The following is a 16,761-nucleotide window of genomic DNA, read 5'->3' as shown; positions in this document are numbered from 1 at the left end:
GTGTAAGTGCATGAGGGTGTTTGAAATATTCACAAAATAATGGCAGGCCAGCAGGGCAAAGCGTCGTGAAAGAAGACAGTTTTTCCCACATAAAAACAGGCGATTTTGCTGACCCCCTTAACAATAAGCATAAGCATGCCATGGTATTTCAAGCTTATGATGAGAAAGGAATCATCTCTTGATTGGGCCCAATTGACTTTAGGTTTAAAAAATAAATAAAACCAACTCTAGTAAACTGGTCGTATAGATCCTTTCCTCGCTGTCAGATCTTAGTGAACTAGCCATCAGTTTGATATTTCTTTGCTATACATATATATATATATATATATATAGGGGGGCGTTCAATGGCCAACTTTTTAGCAAACTTTTTGGCAAAACATTTTTCAAAACATGAGTTAGAGGTTTTGGAATGGGCTGATTTTTGGCAAGGATGATCTCTACGGTGAGGAGATCATCATCACCAAAAATCAGCCCATTCCAAAACTTCTAACCCCATCAAAAACAGTTTACAAAAAATGGACGGTCCACGATTTTTCAGCTGGTAAACATGGGTTAGAAGTTTTGGAATGGGCTGATTTTTGGTGAGGATAATCTACTCACCGTAGAGATCATCCTCACCAAAAATCAGCCCATTCCAAAACCTCTAACCCATGTTTTGAAAAATGTTTTGCCAAAAAGTTTGCTAAAAAGTTTGCCCTTGAACGCTACCCATATATATATATATATATATATATATATATATATATATATATATATATATATATATATATATATATATGTCCCGTCCAAGATGGAGCACCATAAGCCATGAACACCATAGATCACAAATATAGCTCTTAAGAATTGACCAAGAGGAAAAGCACCAAAAGATGTAAAATTCTCAAAGTTGAGTTTTTCCGGATAAATAATTGAATGTGAAGTTGAAACGAAGAACAAAGTTAATTATTTGAAAGATGAAAACAGAGAAATTATCTCCTATGAATGTTGAATTGAATTTTGTATTTCCTCCCAACTCTTCTATTCATTCATAGGTACTTAGCCAACCAAGGTAGCTCGGGGCAGTCCTTCAGCGCAAATGCCACATCATCACTGCCATTGCCATGTCATAACAAGAAATGAACAAATTAAATTGCTGCCAAGGGTCTGATTTTTAATTCTAAAATCAACAAGTTACACAGATGATTTAAGGTTTGGAACTTCACCAAATCATCAACTAATTAGGACAAGAAAATCAACATGTTCTGTAAATGTATATCACTAGTCCACTACCGAAAGAACCTAATCAATAAGACCAATGATTTGGTCAATTGGTGGGTTAACTAGAGGATTATCTAAATAATATCAGAGACTGTAAATAACTGTCGTAATGGTAACACCCAGGACCCATTTTGTTTTCTTTTCTTTTTTTTTTTCAATCTCAAATAGCAATCATTATTTACTATCATTTCTACTAAAGTTAAAATTTTGAATTCAAATTTTCATTCTAGTATTTTTTTTTTCAAAATCTTTTTGAAGAACTGTTGTTGGATCGACCATCATAAAACAATGTGTTACAGTTACAACAAAAATAATGGTTATAAGTCTTGGCTTTTACACTACCCACTAATGTTAATGGATATATTAGATATTGATTTGGGGTATAAAGGTATGGGTCTTGGCCGTCACCACCCAGTAATGGCTATTTAGAGACTGATTTGGGTATTTGAGTGACGAGAAGTTGAGAAATAACCTGGGAAAATTGAGCTGTAACTTTTGCAACCTATGCCTAGCTCCTGCTTCACATATAATTATTCTGCATTCACCAAGATTGCAGCTGGAAAAATACCCATAAAATTGGAAAATTTTCAATCTTTTTATTTAACAAGAGATGGGTAGCAAAATAATAAATTGGCAAGATCACCACCGCATCACTAGATCTTAACATGGAAAACAAACGAACAATAATCTTATTGATAATAGTATACTTGCATAAAAAGAACAAAATAAAATTGCATGGCTTACCCAACTTTCAAGAGCGTATCCCATCCGGGAAACACTTCAGAATTGCTTGCACAGAAACAGGAAACAGTCATTGCCAACTGCAGTACAAGAGAATAAAATGAAAACATCAATATACAATGGAGTTCCCAACACCTATAAACATATCTGTAATACAAATATCAGATCCAGTAATAGCATCAAAAGAAAAGGACGTTGAAAGTTAATTTCTAATTGTCTTTCCTAGCTTATCCACACATCCATCTAAGTGCATCCCCATCTTTGCTACACGCTCAATTTATGCACATTTTGTTTCTTGATTCTCAACATTCAGCTCCATAAAACATAATTGGCCTTACTAGTCTTACAGAATTGTCATTTTACTCTTGAATTAGGATGGGTCAATCACATAGCAAACCAAAAGTACACCTCCCCTTCATCATCCAAAATTATATGGAACGGATTGTATTCAATCTGCCCATCTTTATAGATAATAGATCATTCTAGAAGCAAGCCTTGTTTTTTATGTTTTTTATATTTTTTTTTAAAAAAAAAAAACTCAAGTATTTACATATCATAGTAGTGATTTTGAATGGTGATTATGGGGGGTGATAGATCCTAAGGTCAACAGACTACTACGAGGCATTTATAGAAAATATTTAAGCGAAGATCGAGAGATTAACCTTTTCAAAGGTGGTTTCAGCCATTCCAGTTTTATAGAGTTCATGGACCATAGCCACAAGAAAGATTTTACTTAGTTTTGAACAACTTTTCATTACCTGCAAGAAGAAAATGGATATAAACTTGAGCCCAGAAAAATAAATCAAGATAGCATGCAAAATATATTTCAAAAGAACAGGGCCGTTAATTGTATAACTTGTTCATCAACTCACTTGAATATGTGGTGCTTGAAACATTTCCTGTATGGCTGCTTCCAATTCAGCCATGCCAACAAGGACTTTTCCTGGAAAATGGAGAAAACACGTCCACCTAATCAGCAAGTGTTTCACCTAACATGCAAGAAGATATTACGCCCTAATGTGGATGGACAGCCACCCTATCACAGCAGAAATGGCACATAAGAATAACCCTCTTCATTACTTATTACACCACTAAAAGCCTATCCTGCAAGCTAAAGAAAGTGATTAAAACTGAGGGTCTCTTGTTAAAGTAGAGATCAGCGGAAGAGCAGGCAGTATGCGTATATCATCTAAGGTACAGTATAGAAAATGGTACGAGGAAATGAATAGAAACAAAGTTTTATAGTTTCCTAGAGAGAAATTCATATTTTTGTATTATAGTTCTATCCCACTAAAATCAGGTAGCTTATTTATTGTTCTTAGGGAGAAAATCTCTATCTTGTTCACGAGAAACTTCTTTATGATATGTTTGACATCAGAATTTTTTCGCACCTTTGGAGGCAGAATCTGGAATGGAGGGTGATTTCTTAAGTCGATAATCTGCAAGTTCTGCTGCACGCCTACAAATTTCTAGGGCACGACGTGCATCTCCTGAGATGGCTGCCACCTGAAGTGTAATGTAGCAGCGGTGAAATGAATAGAAAATTCAGAGCAGGTTATTGAAGAAAATGATCACATAAGTAAACATTTTAGAGGATAACAAAATAAAAAAAACACGAATTCAATATCATATGACAAAGCAAATACAAAAGGACCCACCTTTCTTGAAGCAAATTCTATGGCTTGTTTTTCAAATGCGTCAATGCCTTTAAGACGACATGATATGATTTCTTGCAATTGTTGATAATTGTAAGGACCAAAACAAAGCCTTTGAATCCCCATACGGCTTGAAATGCGGGGAAGCAACTTCTCTGGTAGATCCATAGTATTTGCTATCCCTGCAAAATTTATTGACAGAAAAGGAAACAACATGATTTTAGAAATTCAATGAACAAGGATAATTCAGCTTCAAAGGAACACAATTAATAATAAAACAGTACCTATTACAACCAATTTGGAATTTGGCTTAGTAGGCCAATCAAGAATGTTGTACAGAACCTGCAATTACAAGAAATAATTACAAATGCCAACGCTTCTGAACTGACTGTGTAAAAATAAAAACACCCAAAAAAAAAAAAATAATGGTAAAATCTTATACATCATTACATCATGAACTGCCAAACTTACTGATTGGTTCCTAGTTACAAGAAGATCAAGCTCATCAATGAGTAGAACACACGGTTGATTATCATCTTTGCCAATTTTATGACCGTCTGAGAAACGCTCATTCAACAATTGGAGTGCCTTTTTCCAACCAACCCTGTGTCCACTTAGTGCTTCATATATCACCTGCAAGAACCTCATGTAATGTTTAAATTTTACAAGGAAGAAAAGAAGGATAAAGGAAACTCAAGCCAAGACTTACTCCATGTAAACTATATTACCTTGTAAATATTCTCTGGAGAAGCCAATTTTAGACCATTAATCTCTACAAAACAATATGGTTTTATGCTTCCTGCATCAACTTCGGACTTAAGATTCCTCATCACTGCAAGTACACTCATAGTCTGCAGTTTGAAGCAGATAAGAGTGCAAATAAGTAAATATTTATACTATCAAAATAGTATAAAACAGAAGTAATATAGTATTAGAGACGTTGAGCCCTACCTTCCCTGTTCCAGGAACACCATGGATGTACAGGCATCGCCCTAGACATTGATCATCACAGATAGCACCTTTGAGAAATGTAGATATATCCTCCATTTCTCTGTCATATAAGCACGTGCCCTTTGTTAGATTCTAATGTACAGACAGAACCTATAGAAATACAACAGTTGGTACATACTTATTCCTGCAAGGCAAAGATTTAGGTAAATTTGCTAATAACAATGCTGTTTTCGCTCTTTCGAGTTCAGTTTGCTTATGGCATCTCACATGCTCTGGAATTTTCTTTGTCCCTATTTTTTGAAGGCCAAATATCTGCCCTTTCCTGGAGTTCTGTATGCAGTATAAAAGATAATAAACATCAACCATTAAGCTAAAGCTGAAAATATGCCACGTAAAGACAAGTGAAAAGTGAAATCACCGCAGCAAATTCACGTGGAGGGAACCTCCCAGTTAAACCCTTCAGGGTCTTTTCTTCTGGTTCCAAGTCTTCTTCTGTATCAGAGTCTGAATCCTTGCAAGAATCCCATTCTTCGTCATTACCAGCATCTTTTTCATCCTAGCACATTAGGGAGTTTGAAGGGCATAATTTAATTCTTACAGCACCATCAAACTATCAAAAAATATATGTATAACACCACCTCCCGCTTAAATTCATATTTCGGATTCAATGCTACTGTCAAGTTTCTAAAAGACCTACCTCTTCTCCATTATCAATCTCCGCGAGACGCTTGAAACTCTGCCAATGGACATCATAGTCATACTCACAGAGAAAGACGTCATCTCCTTCGTTGCTAGCTTTAGAAAATTCTTTAGGGTTCATAACATAACAATGCCTAAAGACAGATTCCATCTGCCAAAGACACATGAATTGACAGAGATAAATATGGGGATCCACCATATAAACTAAGGATTAAAAATGCATAAAGAAAGCATCTTATTTCCAAATATAAAGAAAGAAAAGCTATATTACTTCGCAAGTCCAATGCACTACATAAATAAACAAGGATTGAGACTAGTAAATGATATAGTCAATAGCTAGGTAGGAAATAAAATTTGTGAAACAGATGAAATAAACTGAACTTCACGAGTAAGATATGGAGTATCATTATGTGAATAATCCATTATCATGTAAATGGCAGATATCATGGATTGTAGGTAGCAGAAGCCAAATTTTAAGTCAGATTTATTTAATCTCATATATGTCTATCGTAGGAGGAAAGGTCCCTCTACATAAAGCAATAAAATGGAGTATCACTTCTTGATTTCAATAATGTTTGAACCATCTGCACGAACCTAAGAAACCTTCCTACAAAAGGAATTAACATCTTATGACACCTAATGGAGATGATGGATATGACATGCAAATAAATGCACCATAAGAGAATATGAGACATACATAAACTCAATGCATTAAAAAATGATAAATGTTCGGCTGAGAATAGTTACATTCATACTTAAAAATAATAATAATAATCATCTCCATCCCTGCCCATTTCACCTTCAGCTACTGGAATCGGAATTATCAATAAATATTTGTGTGAAGTTTCAATGGTTACAGACTACTAGCTATGTCATTTGCAATTCTCTTCTAGTTACTTCACATGTGATGTATAGGATTTCGTTGATGTCATCCTCTTGATTCAAAATTGCACAAATTCAACAGAAAACAAAGATAACACATGAAGTAATAAAATATGCCCATTTCAGAATTCGATTAGATGCAATGTTGGGTTCCTTTCCAATAGGAAATGTTGGTCTAATCACAAGGAATCACAATTCTAATGATACTAAAATCAATACAAAACATAACAATCGCATCAGTTACCTCAACATCGGCATAATCATTTGTGCGATAAAGCTCCCTACGGATGTTATGTGGCTGACGTCCGGCTGCAGTCTCTTCGGGAATTATAAACCAACGTCCCCTAAACCAATAGCTACCATCCGGTTCTTTCCATAAACTGATCAAATTCCATAAAAAAAACAAAACTTTATAAACTGAAACAATCCCACTAGATCAAAAAACACAATATTTCAAGAATTTTTTAAAAAATAAAAAATAAAAAACTACCTTTCAATGTGAGCAGCCCAAAGATCACTCGAAAGAAGCTTATCCCTCGCAGTTCGACTCCGCTTCTTCCCCTTTGGCGGTGTAGGATGCTCGATTTTCTTCCCCATTCTCCAAGCCTCACAAAATCCACAAATCCAATCCCCTTCTGGAACCTCCTTCAATGGAGGTTTGAGACATTTGAGATGAAACCCACCCAAACAATCGTCGCATTCGATCATTAAAGCCGTTCCAGCCTTAAAGCAGATCTTACATTCTTCCACCTCAGGATCTTCGTCGTCGGAGCTCGCATCCTCTCTCCTCTTCACATAAACATCATCCCCAATCCCAAATTCTCCACCATCGTACATTACCTTTTTGTAATAAACACGTTTCTTCGATCCACCATTTTTCTTTGATTTCTTCTCAAATCTATCTTTTCTAGAAACACTAGCTCTGGTTTCATATGTCTTCGCCTCGTCCGATTTTTTCCTTTTCTTTGGGGACGACAGATCGAGTGAGACCGGAGAGATCGAAGATTCAAACAAAGATTTTTTCGTCCTCTTTGTCGATCTTCCGACATTTTTAGTAGAATTGGGGGATTCTAAAACATTGTTGATAATTCCTTCTTCATGATCAAAAAAACTGAGAGGGATTTTAAGATTGGGAGTAGAAGAAATCCGCCGCTAGGAACGACGAGGAGTTAGGGTTTCTGGGGTCTGAGGGAACGAAAGCACCGAAGCAGGTGAGGGTTTCGGTTTCAGAGGAGATGTTCGTTTCGGTGTCGATTTTTGTTTCTGTTTCGGTGTGCATTGTAACGGTTTTTTTAACGTATCGGCCATAGACCCCTCAAATGAGCTGCTTGTGTAGAAGAGAACATTTTGATATTTTTGACCGACAGATTTGGCGGGAAACTTTCCCTCCCCTTTCGAAACGTTGGTTGAGGGCCAGTTTGCGAAGAAAGATACAAATTAATAAAGAACAATACCATACATTTTGCCTAGCAATATGTCGATGTTATCTCTATCTTTGTTATCCACGTGTCCGAGAATTTCCTTTTAAATCATTGGGAGTCCTTCCTTTGTGTACATCTGGGAGTAAGGTTGCAACCCTACTCCCAGTCTCCTTGTCATGGCATGTAGCGATTTGGACAGGGGAATAAACTATCTTCGCTCCAAAATCAACCAAATCAATTCCATGGACTATTTTTCCTTCAAAATTAATTTCATTATCGAAATATATTTTGCCTGATCTGTGGGTTCGCTTGATCTGAATTCTAGTTTGTGATTCGCCAATCAAGAACAAACCCGATTTGTAGGGGTAGACAAAAATGAAGGTATTTCAAGTCGAAGCGATGAATAGGGTAAAAAAATGTTAAAGATGGTAGATTTTGGGAAGAAAAAAAAATGGATTTTTTTATAGTTAAACAAGGTTATTCGATCAATTTTCATTAGTCTAATAATTAGGAGATATCTTAAATACTATTAATATGTGGAGGGGGTGTAAAAAATTATAGTAAAATGCAAAGTTTGCTTGGTTAGTTGAGTTTCACAAGCCAAATGCAAATCGACAACAAACTAATTCAATTCGAATTCGATTTCGATTCTTTAACAATGAACTTGGTAGCCCTAGTCTAAATTACCTTGAAACCAAATGAAAAATATGTATTACTAAGAAAGATATTCTTAAAAAGTTAGTCTAGGGATAACAATTTGATATTTCCCAAGAATTCACATTGACCAGAAGGTTTGGCACCTGGATGTCAGCTCCTCACCACCTTGGGGGTGTAATATGTTTTAAGGATTGGATTGTTTGCCCATTAAAGCAATATGTGAACTAGGTTTAGAATGCCATAAGACAATTTGGTGTGGGCGTTAAGAGCATTGAGAGAGCCTTTCCATAAAACGAGAGTATTGAGAAGGAAGCACCTCTGGTGTACTAGTTCTCGTGCCCATGGTAAACGTTGGATGGCCAATTACAGGACGGATAACTACTAAAAGCATCTTGAGTAGTAAGCCCACCTCAAAATGATCCTATTTCGACTTCCCCAGAGCCTCAGGTTTATAGACTTTGGAAGGTTGTGATGTCTATAAGATAATGTAGAGATCCATGTCTTTCAAAGTGATTCTTGATTTCCTATTTTTCTTCTATTCTCATCTTCTGCCTCTCATTTCCTTTGGATAACACATTTAAATGCACATTGTGCCAAGAATCATGAAAAGGGATGTCAATTAAGCTTTTACTGGCCTATAAGACAATGGTTCAGGTCCTTCATATTGAGCCCCTCAAGGGTAGGGTCGGGCTCAATAATGTTCAACCCGTTAAATCTGGGTTGAGCTAAGGCCTATAGTGCCCAGTCTAGCCACCCCATCCCGCTCCACTATCATATATTGTAAAAATATTCATAAGTATTAATTAGATAAATATTTTTCTATTAAAAGAGAATATATTGTTTAATTATTATTTAACCCTAATTTTTAACAATTCTAAGTTAATAAAATATTAATTACAATTACGATAAGATAATCTTCAAACACACAAAAAAAATTATTTGAAACATACATTTTTTTACATTAAAACAAAATTGAATTCTTGTCATTTTATTAGTTTTGAGTACCTGGCCCGAACCCCATAGGATCGAGATAGGGCTTAGTCGACTTAGGGCTAATAGGGGTGTATAGGATTGGTTTAGGTAGAACTCGCCTCTTGAGAACCGAGTTAAGGCTTAATCTAGCCCCGCTAACCCTGCCCATTGACAGCCCTGAATTGAAGCCACACCGTAAATCTCATTTTATTCCCAACATTAAAACAACTTAAATAAAAACTTATATACATCAAAATAGATTTGATAGAAATTGTAAGCCTTATGACCGGTCTCATGCAAGTAATCTCCTTCCTTTTTTCAAGGTTTGCAAACAGTTGAAAAATATTGGACCTAGTTTTTTCCTATTGGTCATTAGCAGTTAAATAACATAAAGAATAGGGTAAATCACATTTTCACCCCTTGTAGTTGGGTATAATTCTATGTTGACTTACCTCGCTTATAGTTTTCGAAGGGCCCACATACTTTCCGTTGACCAAACAATGTAAAAATGATTTTTATTTTAATAAAAATCATTTTAACCTTTCTAAATAGTTATTCTTTTGAATAAAGATAATGTTGAATTAACATTAAAATGTACGTCGCAGGGACATTTCTGACGTGGATGTGCGTCAAAACCATAGATGTTTTCGTCGAGATCTCACTCATATCTCGACGAAAAAACATCTATAATTCTTATACAAATCCATGTCAGAAATGCCCCTCACAATGTACATTTCAATGTTACTCAAGCATGATTCTTTTAATAAACAGTGAAAAAATTGGTTCATGCGTATCGTAAGAGTGTGAATGTTTAGGCAAGGCATTTTTAATTAGATAGATTTACCAGGCAAACCTATCTGATATAATTTTAGTATAAAATTTCCCTTACTTTATGAAGTTTGTTACGTGAACAAACCTTACTTTATGAATCAATCTAAATGTCTAACTTAACTAGATTTCAAATATTACTAAGGGTTGTTAGGCCCACATGGATTATCAAATTTGCCATCAAACACCACAACCCTCTAAATTTCATGGAAAAACTCAAATTCAAAATGAAATATTTGGAAAAAAAAAACCTCTTTGAACTTGATCGTAGGAGTTGAAAATGAATGGCGTCTAAACTTCGAAATTTAAAACTAAAATTCAATGGTTAAAATTAACTTTTTTTTTCTTTCTAAATTCTTAAAATATTGTCCTTTATAACCCTATGTCATTAGATCATGTTCTTGGATGCCAAAATTGACGTGGTTAAAATCCACTCCAAGGTATGTTAAGTAATAAATTTCAGCATAAATTTGAATTTTGTGACGTGAGTCCTGACTCCAAGGTTTACCGGGTAACAAACATGATAATGTGTGTAACGCCATAAAATTTTATTACGTATGTCAAAGAATTAAGTCAATTATATTGATCAATTTTTCAATTTAATTTTTAAAAGTAAAATATTAAAAATAGACCATGATATTGTCGATTTGAAACAATGAATTGCTAGAAGAAAATTTTGAAAAATGAAATGTACAATGCGATGAACCTTACCATGATTATGATTGGAGAATTATAACATTTAGTCAAAGTAGATAAAACTCAAAATTTTACAAGAAATTATTTTGATCAAACGAACGTTACCATTGAGTTCAAATGCATCGAAAAATATAGTTTAAACTGTCAGTAAACTTAAATCCAAATTTAGTTAAATTAGTTATGAGAATATTAATTTTATTAATAACGTTTAGAGTTTAAAGGGCATTTTGGTCAATAGAAAAAAAATGATAAGAAATTTTAAAATTTTGAGATATACAATTCAAATTGGTTTAATGTAATGAACATAAGAAAAAAAGAAAAATATATTATTTAATTATTTAATTTATTATTAAACTAAATATTTTTAAAAAATTGGGTTTAAGTGTAATTATTTAGATAAAGGGATTGATTTAAAATTATTAAAGTATTAAAGGGGTGAGGTGAAATTTATATAAATATAAATATTATTATATTATATTATATTATATTATATATTATAAGTTATTAGTTATAAATGTGTTAATAATTTAGATAGTCCGTTGTTAATATTTTATATATTATAATATAATATATTAAATTATATTATAATATTATATTATTATAATATTATAGTATTATATTATAATCTTACTAGACGTCGAATTCATTTCTATGAGAGAGAATACAAATCAGAGACGAGTGGATTTTGAGAATGAGTTCATGTATATTGTTTTTTGTTAAGATTTAAACATATTTCAAACGTGAATTAAGATCCAACACTAAAGAATAAAATATCCACGACGTCAAAATCTACTTAGTTATCAAAATATCAAAATCTACTTAGTTATCAAAATATTTTGTCTAATCATCAAGAAAATTAGTTTAAAAAATTATTTTTAATGTTGTAAGGATGTGTAAAATCCAGTTGAAATGTAAGAAACTTATAATTTCAAATTTATAATATAGTTTTTAATGAAATCTATTTTATTTTAATTTTGATAGTTCGTTTTAAATTTATTATAATTTAAATTCAAAATTCATAAATCGAATTGTAGAATAATTTGTTTTATATATATATTTTTTTATATTTTAATATTATGAAATAAAAATAAATGAATTTGGATGAGTATAACAACAAAAAAAAACTATTCAAAACAAATTAATTTTTCATAATAATTTTCGTATAATGTTCATTTTAAAAACTATTAAGATGCACTATTTTGAAAGTTTATTTTTATTAGGTATTAATTTATATAAAAAAATAAAATATTTCAATTTAAATTTAAAATTATGAATGAAAGTCTTGATTGTTTAGAATTGAGAATGAGATTAACAATTAATTAAAATTGATAATGAAATTCTCAGTTATATCTATTTTTGTTAATGAATTTTTAGGTTTAGAGTGCTTTTGAGCACTGTGTAATAAAGCATGAGAAGTAATTATGATTGTAATTGTAGAATGGTCTACCTGCATATTTTCTACTTTCAATATACTACTACATATTTATAATTCTAGAATATTTGGCGAGGTCATAATACTTGTAAGTTTGTTTTAATTTATTTCAAATTAAAATTTTAAAATATAATTATTATTTTTGTTATCCATTAAAAGAATACTGAATGTATATACGATTAATTGATAGTTCTTTTTGAAAGTAACTAATTAATTTAGTATAATGGGGGTTTGATATTATCTTTAATAGTATGACATACCACTTGAGAATATCATTATACCTATTATTTGAAAATTTTATATCTTATCTTTATTGGAAAACAATAAATTATAATGTAAAGATAGTGTGTAGATGACTAAATTGATTGAGAACACATGTATATTATAGAAGTACAATAAAATTGGCTTATCAAATGATTATTTACAACTTATAGTAGTCAAATAATTGATCTTCGCTAGGAATCAATGATCAACTTGAGCGGAAAAACACGATTAACCAATTATGATAAATTGTCACACTAACCATAAAATCAAGAAGTAATGGTGAGTTCTGCAATAATTAAGTATTGGAACATCGATATATAAATTGGTACTTTTGTATCGATCATATATCTTATCATTTCTATCAAATACGCTACCATGATTGATATTCTTATGACATGTTTATTTTTATTTTATTTTATTATGAGATGAATTTTTTTATTGTTTTATAAATAATTAGTTAGTTTTCAATTTTATTGATTTTGTTTATTTATTTAAAAATTTACATTATTTATAATAGATTAGTTTGTTTATCCATTCATATTAGGACTATTAATTTGAAATGTGAGTTTATTATTGAGTAATTTCTTTATTATTCACCTTACTAACAAAATATTATGAATGTCCTAATTATAGAGATGCATATTTTTAATGGATAGCATTATTTAGAGCGGTCATAAGATTAAAATGATGTACACTATTACTATTATATGTGAACTGATATTGGAGTTTAATAAAATTATTTTTTAAACTTTTTGATTTTCTTATATATATTATTATCATCTGTGTTGTATCTTCTTGTATACATATGTTTAGAGTGTGAGAGTTAGTATTTATGTCGTGGACAATTATCGATCAATATGAAATGTGTAGTTATATATATACATTTTTGAGTTGTAACTATAATTATATTTTTTTTAATGATATATATTCGTTATGATATAGTGGTTAGAATATAATTGGATATATGAATTTTAATTATACAAATGTATCTCTACAGGTTAAAAAAATTTATAAATCCAATTTTTAGGGAAAGTTTTGTTGAAATTATTTGAAAGACATTTATATCGTATTTAAGCTTTGAAGATTTTGATTTTGATTTTTTTTTTCTTTTGCACCACTCTCAAGATTTGAAAAAATCTAGATCCTAAATTGGAGGCATGACATGATGGGTGACAAACTTCTTAAAGTTAAGTTCCATTGGAGTTGTAGAATTCGAAGGGAGTTTTTGTAATAAAAATGCAATAGTTAGTTCTGTTGGGTCAATCTCTATTTTAATTATTAGTTTAAAACGTAGTTTATGCACTATAAAAAAAAAGAGAAAATAAGAAAGTAAAATAGTAAATTCACATATGAATTTTAACACCATCAATGAAAGGGGAGGTAAGTGCGATTATCAAAAGCTTAGGGGTCAACATAGAATTATGTCAAACTACAAAGGATCAATGTAATTTACCCTAAAGAATAATGATCAAGTGACATTAAGATTAGCCTTAATTCACATTTTGCTGACATGGAGGTGTGTACCATAGATATTTTTCATCGAGATAATAGTGAAAAACATCTATGAGTTTGTCTCATCTCAAAATGCGAATTGAGGAAAACATATCATTCAACCACCAAAAATATGAGGGACAATAACCACAAAGACCTATTTTTTGAAAATATGTATCAAAAAGTTCATTTTAAAAACTTTATTATCTAATTTATCAAATATTAGTCTAAAAATGATATTTGAAACAAAAATGTCATAATTACCCTTTCAATAATTTTTTAAGTTTAAATAAACATGTTTATTTGAACTACTCATATGTTTTATAATTAATGACATGCCCCTTCACTATGGTCATCTCTTATAAATGAATGAATAAAAAAACTCATTTTCCCTTTCCAAAACTAGTAATCTTTAAATCATATAAATGATGATGACTACAACAATGATGATGATGGAGATGGGTATGATCATTATCAAACTGACTTGGTTTATGTATATTAGATTTATTAAAATATATACATAATTTAAAAACTCAACTTGCGTGTTTATCGAATTCATTCAACTCCAAAAATTAGCAAGTCGATATAAATGTGTAAAATAAAATTATGTGGAATTTATGAATAGCTTTAAATAAATAAAATGTTTATTTTTTATTTTTCACTTAAATATTAATAACTAAATAAATTGATTAAGTTTTTTATTCAACTAGGTAAATTTGTAGATCAAACACTTTGTAAAGTTGTTAAAAGGGTTTTTTTTTTTAAAGAATATTTAAAAGATCATTTATTAAGTGAGACTTAAATGGTCATATTTTTTATTAGGGGACTATTCAGTACTTATTCTCAATAAAGAGTCATTCATAGTCATTCTCTAATAATATCAAGTTAAAACAAGAGCATTAAACCATAATGGACTTAAATAGGCATCACAGTTGGACAAACTATTTCTTAAACATGGCATTAAACCAAAACATATTCAAATAATGTCTTATCCAAATTTTCTTTGATTTTTTTTATATGAAACGCATACAAATTGATTATATTACTCTAAGCATTAAAATTTTAAAAAGTCCTTTATAAATCAAAATAATGTCTCAAAAAGCCACTAGTGGACCCACACATCTGAATTGGGTTGCATTCATTGGGAATTGGGATTATTTGCAATAAATGAAAAAAAGTTAGGAGACATGTTTAAAACAAAAACTAGAGGATGAATTACATTATTTCAATTTTATTGTCTTAGCTCGTTAAATCCAAAGGTCAAGGTAAACATCTATGATTTCTTTTAATCTAAGGAGGCATCTATAATATTCTAGAAATGAGAAAAGAACCTAAAAACCCTAAAATCAAATGAAGTTACATGCATTTTCAAATCCATACATATTTCATCAACATCATCAATTAAAGTCTTATCAACAATTTATTGATTATTCGATCGGAACATATATCATCACCAATTAGTAGCCTATGCACAAAATATTATGTCTATCTATGTAATAAAACACATGGTGGACCCTACTCCAATTCCTTGTTAGTAATTTCCCATTTAATTTGCGAAAAATTTATGAATTTTTTAATTTTGTTTTCAATGAAAGTAGTGTTCTCTGGATTATTGAATTATTTTGAACAATTCACGTATTTTAAATTAAAAATAAATAAAAAATTCATTTTTTTAAAGAATTAAAGAATTTGTATAAACTCTATTGAAAAAATGTTACTGTAGTTTGTTGTATGTTGTAAAGTGTAAAACTGTAAATAAGAACATGTTACACAAGTTCAACTTTAGAGTGACCAAGATTCAAAATTTTGAAGGAAATCACTATTTAAGGTGATAAATGTCATTTTCATTTTTTTAACAATAATGACATGTCCCTCTACATTTATTTAAGATACAATCTTAGTTTTTCAAATTAATGATTTGTTCATTGACTTTGGTCTTCTTCTATAAATCAATGGAACAATAACCTCAATGCCCTCATTATCACCACCATCATTGGTACCATCACCACTATATTTTCATCGTCGCCATTAACATTACCAATTTTATCATCACAATCACTATTAACATCACTATCATGTTACTGGAATTTTTTATTTTTGAATTTTTGAAATGAGATGGATAATACATGTATGCCACATATTTTCCATTTATCGAACTTTTTATCAAATTTTAGGTAAGATTTTTGCAACCCAAAATTGAATAGAACTCAAAATTTTCACGTATTGAATTTTTGTCGTTTTCCAAGGCTCTAACTACAATCTTGTACCATGGGTGAGACAGCCAACCTTTTAGAGCGTCATATCTTGCACAAATCTCCTGGGTACATGTAATACCCAACAAATCACATATACCAAGTAAACAAGGATAAATCCCTGTGATGGCCAACAAGGTTGGAGGGATTCTCTAGCAACTTCTTTCATTATGTTATCATTAAAATCATTTTACTTAATGTTTTAAATTATAAAAGCCCTTTGTGTGGGCTATTGACACCTACTTTTTTGCTTGCTACACTCACTTACTATTTTCACCTATGTACTTGTGGGTTATGCAGCAAAAAAGTATTTGTTAGTTTCACCCATTAATTTATTTTAAAATAAACAGTAAGTTGCAAATTTTTTTTAATAATTTTGGGTAAAAACATCGTGGTACCCCCAAATTCTAACATGAAGCCCCATGATTCCTTGCTAGAATCAGATGTACTAAAAACTCTACCCAAACGTAATATTAATATAATAACGATTATAGAATAATAAAAATAATAATATAGTAATGGAAAAAGAATAATATACAACTAAAGAATATCAAAGTGCGGTA

General features: G+C 31.1%; 1 protein-coding gene and 1 non-coding gene across 2 annotated transcripts; both read right to left on the bottom strand.

The window, feature by feature from the left end:
* Nucleotides 1-847: 847 nt before the first annotated feature.
* LOC147396828 (origin of replication complex subunit 1B-like) lies at nt 848-8,606 on the bottom strand. The gene is made up of 17 exons (XM_086450173.1): nt 8,580-8,606; nt 6,676-7,337; nt 6,430-6,565; nt 5,302-5,454; nt 5,023-5,160; nt 4,783-4,934; nt 4,605-4,704; nt 4,382-4,504; nt 4,125-4,286; nt 3,938-3,995; nt 3,657-3,835; nt 3,390-3,504; nt 2,871-2,941; nt 2,661-2,756; nt 2,002-2,078; nt 1,730-1,813; nt 848-1,089 (listed from the first exon to the last, which is right to left on the bottom strand). The coding sequence occupies exons 1-17, from the start codon at nt 8,604-8,606 to the stop codon at nt 1,026-1,028; spliced, it is 2,397 nt and encodes a 798-aa protein (XP_086306299.1). The 3' UTR covers nt 848-1,025.
* Nucleotides 5,317-5,394, bottom strand: LOC147396829 (small nucleolar RNA snoR28). Its single transcript, XR_015181256.1, has one exon. It is a non-coding gene; the product is annotated as a small nucleolar RNA snoR28 (small nucleolar RNA).
* Nucleotides 8,607-16,761: the final 8,155 nt, after the last annotated feature.

The sequence above is a fragment of the Akebia trifoliata genome, chromosome 8, assembly GCF_017979445.1.
Source record: "Akebia trifoliata isolate Shusen 1 chromosome 8, ASM1797944v1, whole genome shotgun sequence".
NCBI lineage: Eukaryota > Viridiplantae > Streptophyta > Magnoliopsida > Ranunculales > Lardizabalaceae > Akebia > Akebia trifoliata.
Note: the sequence above shows the minus strand (reverse complement) of the source record. Positions and strands in the feature narration are given on the sequence as shown.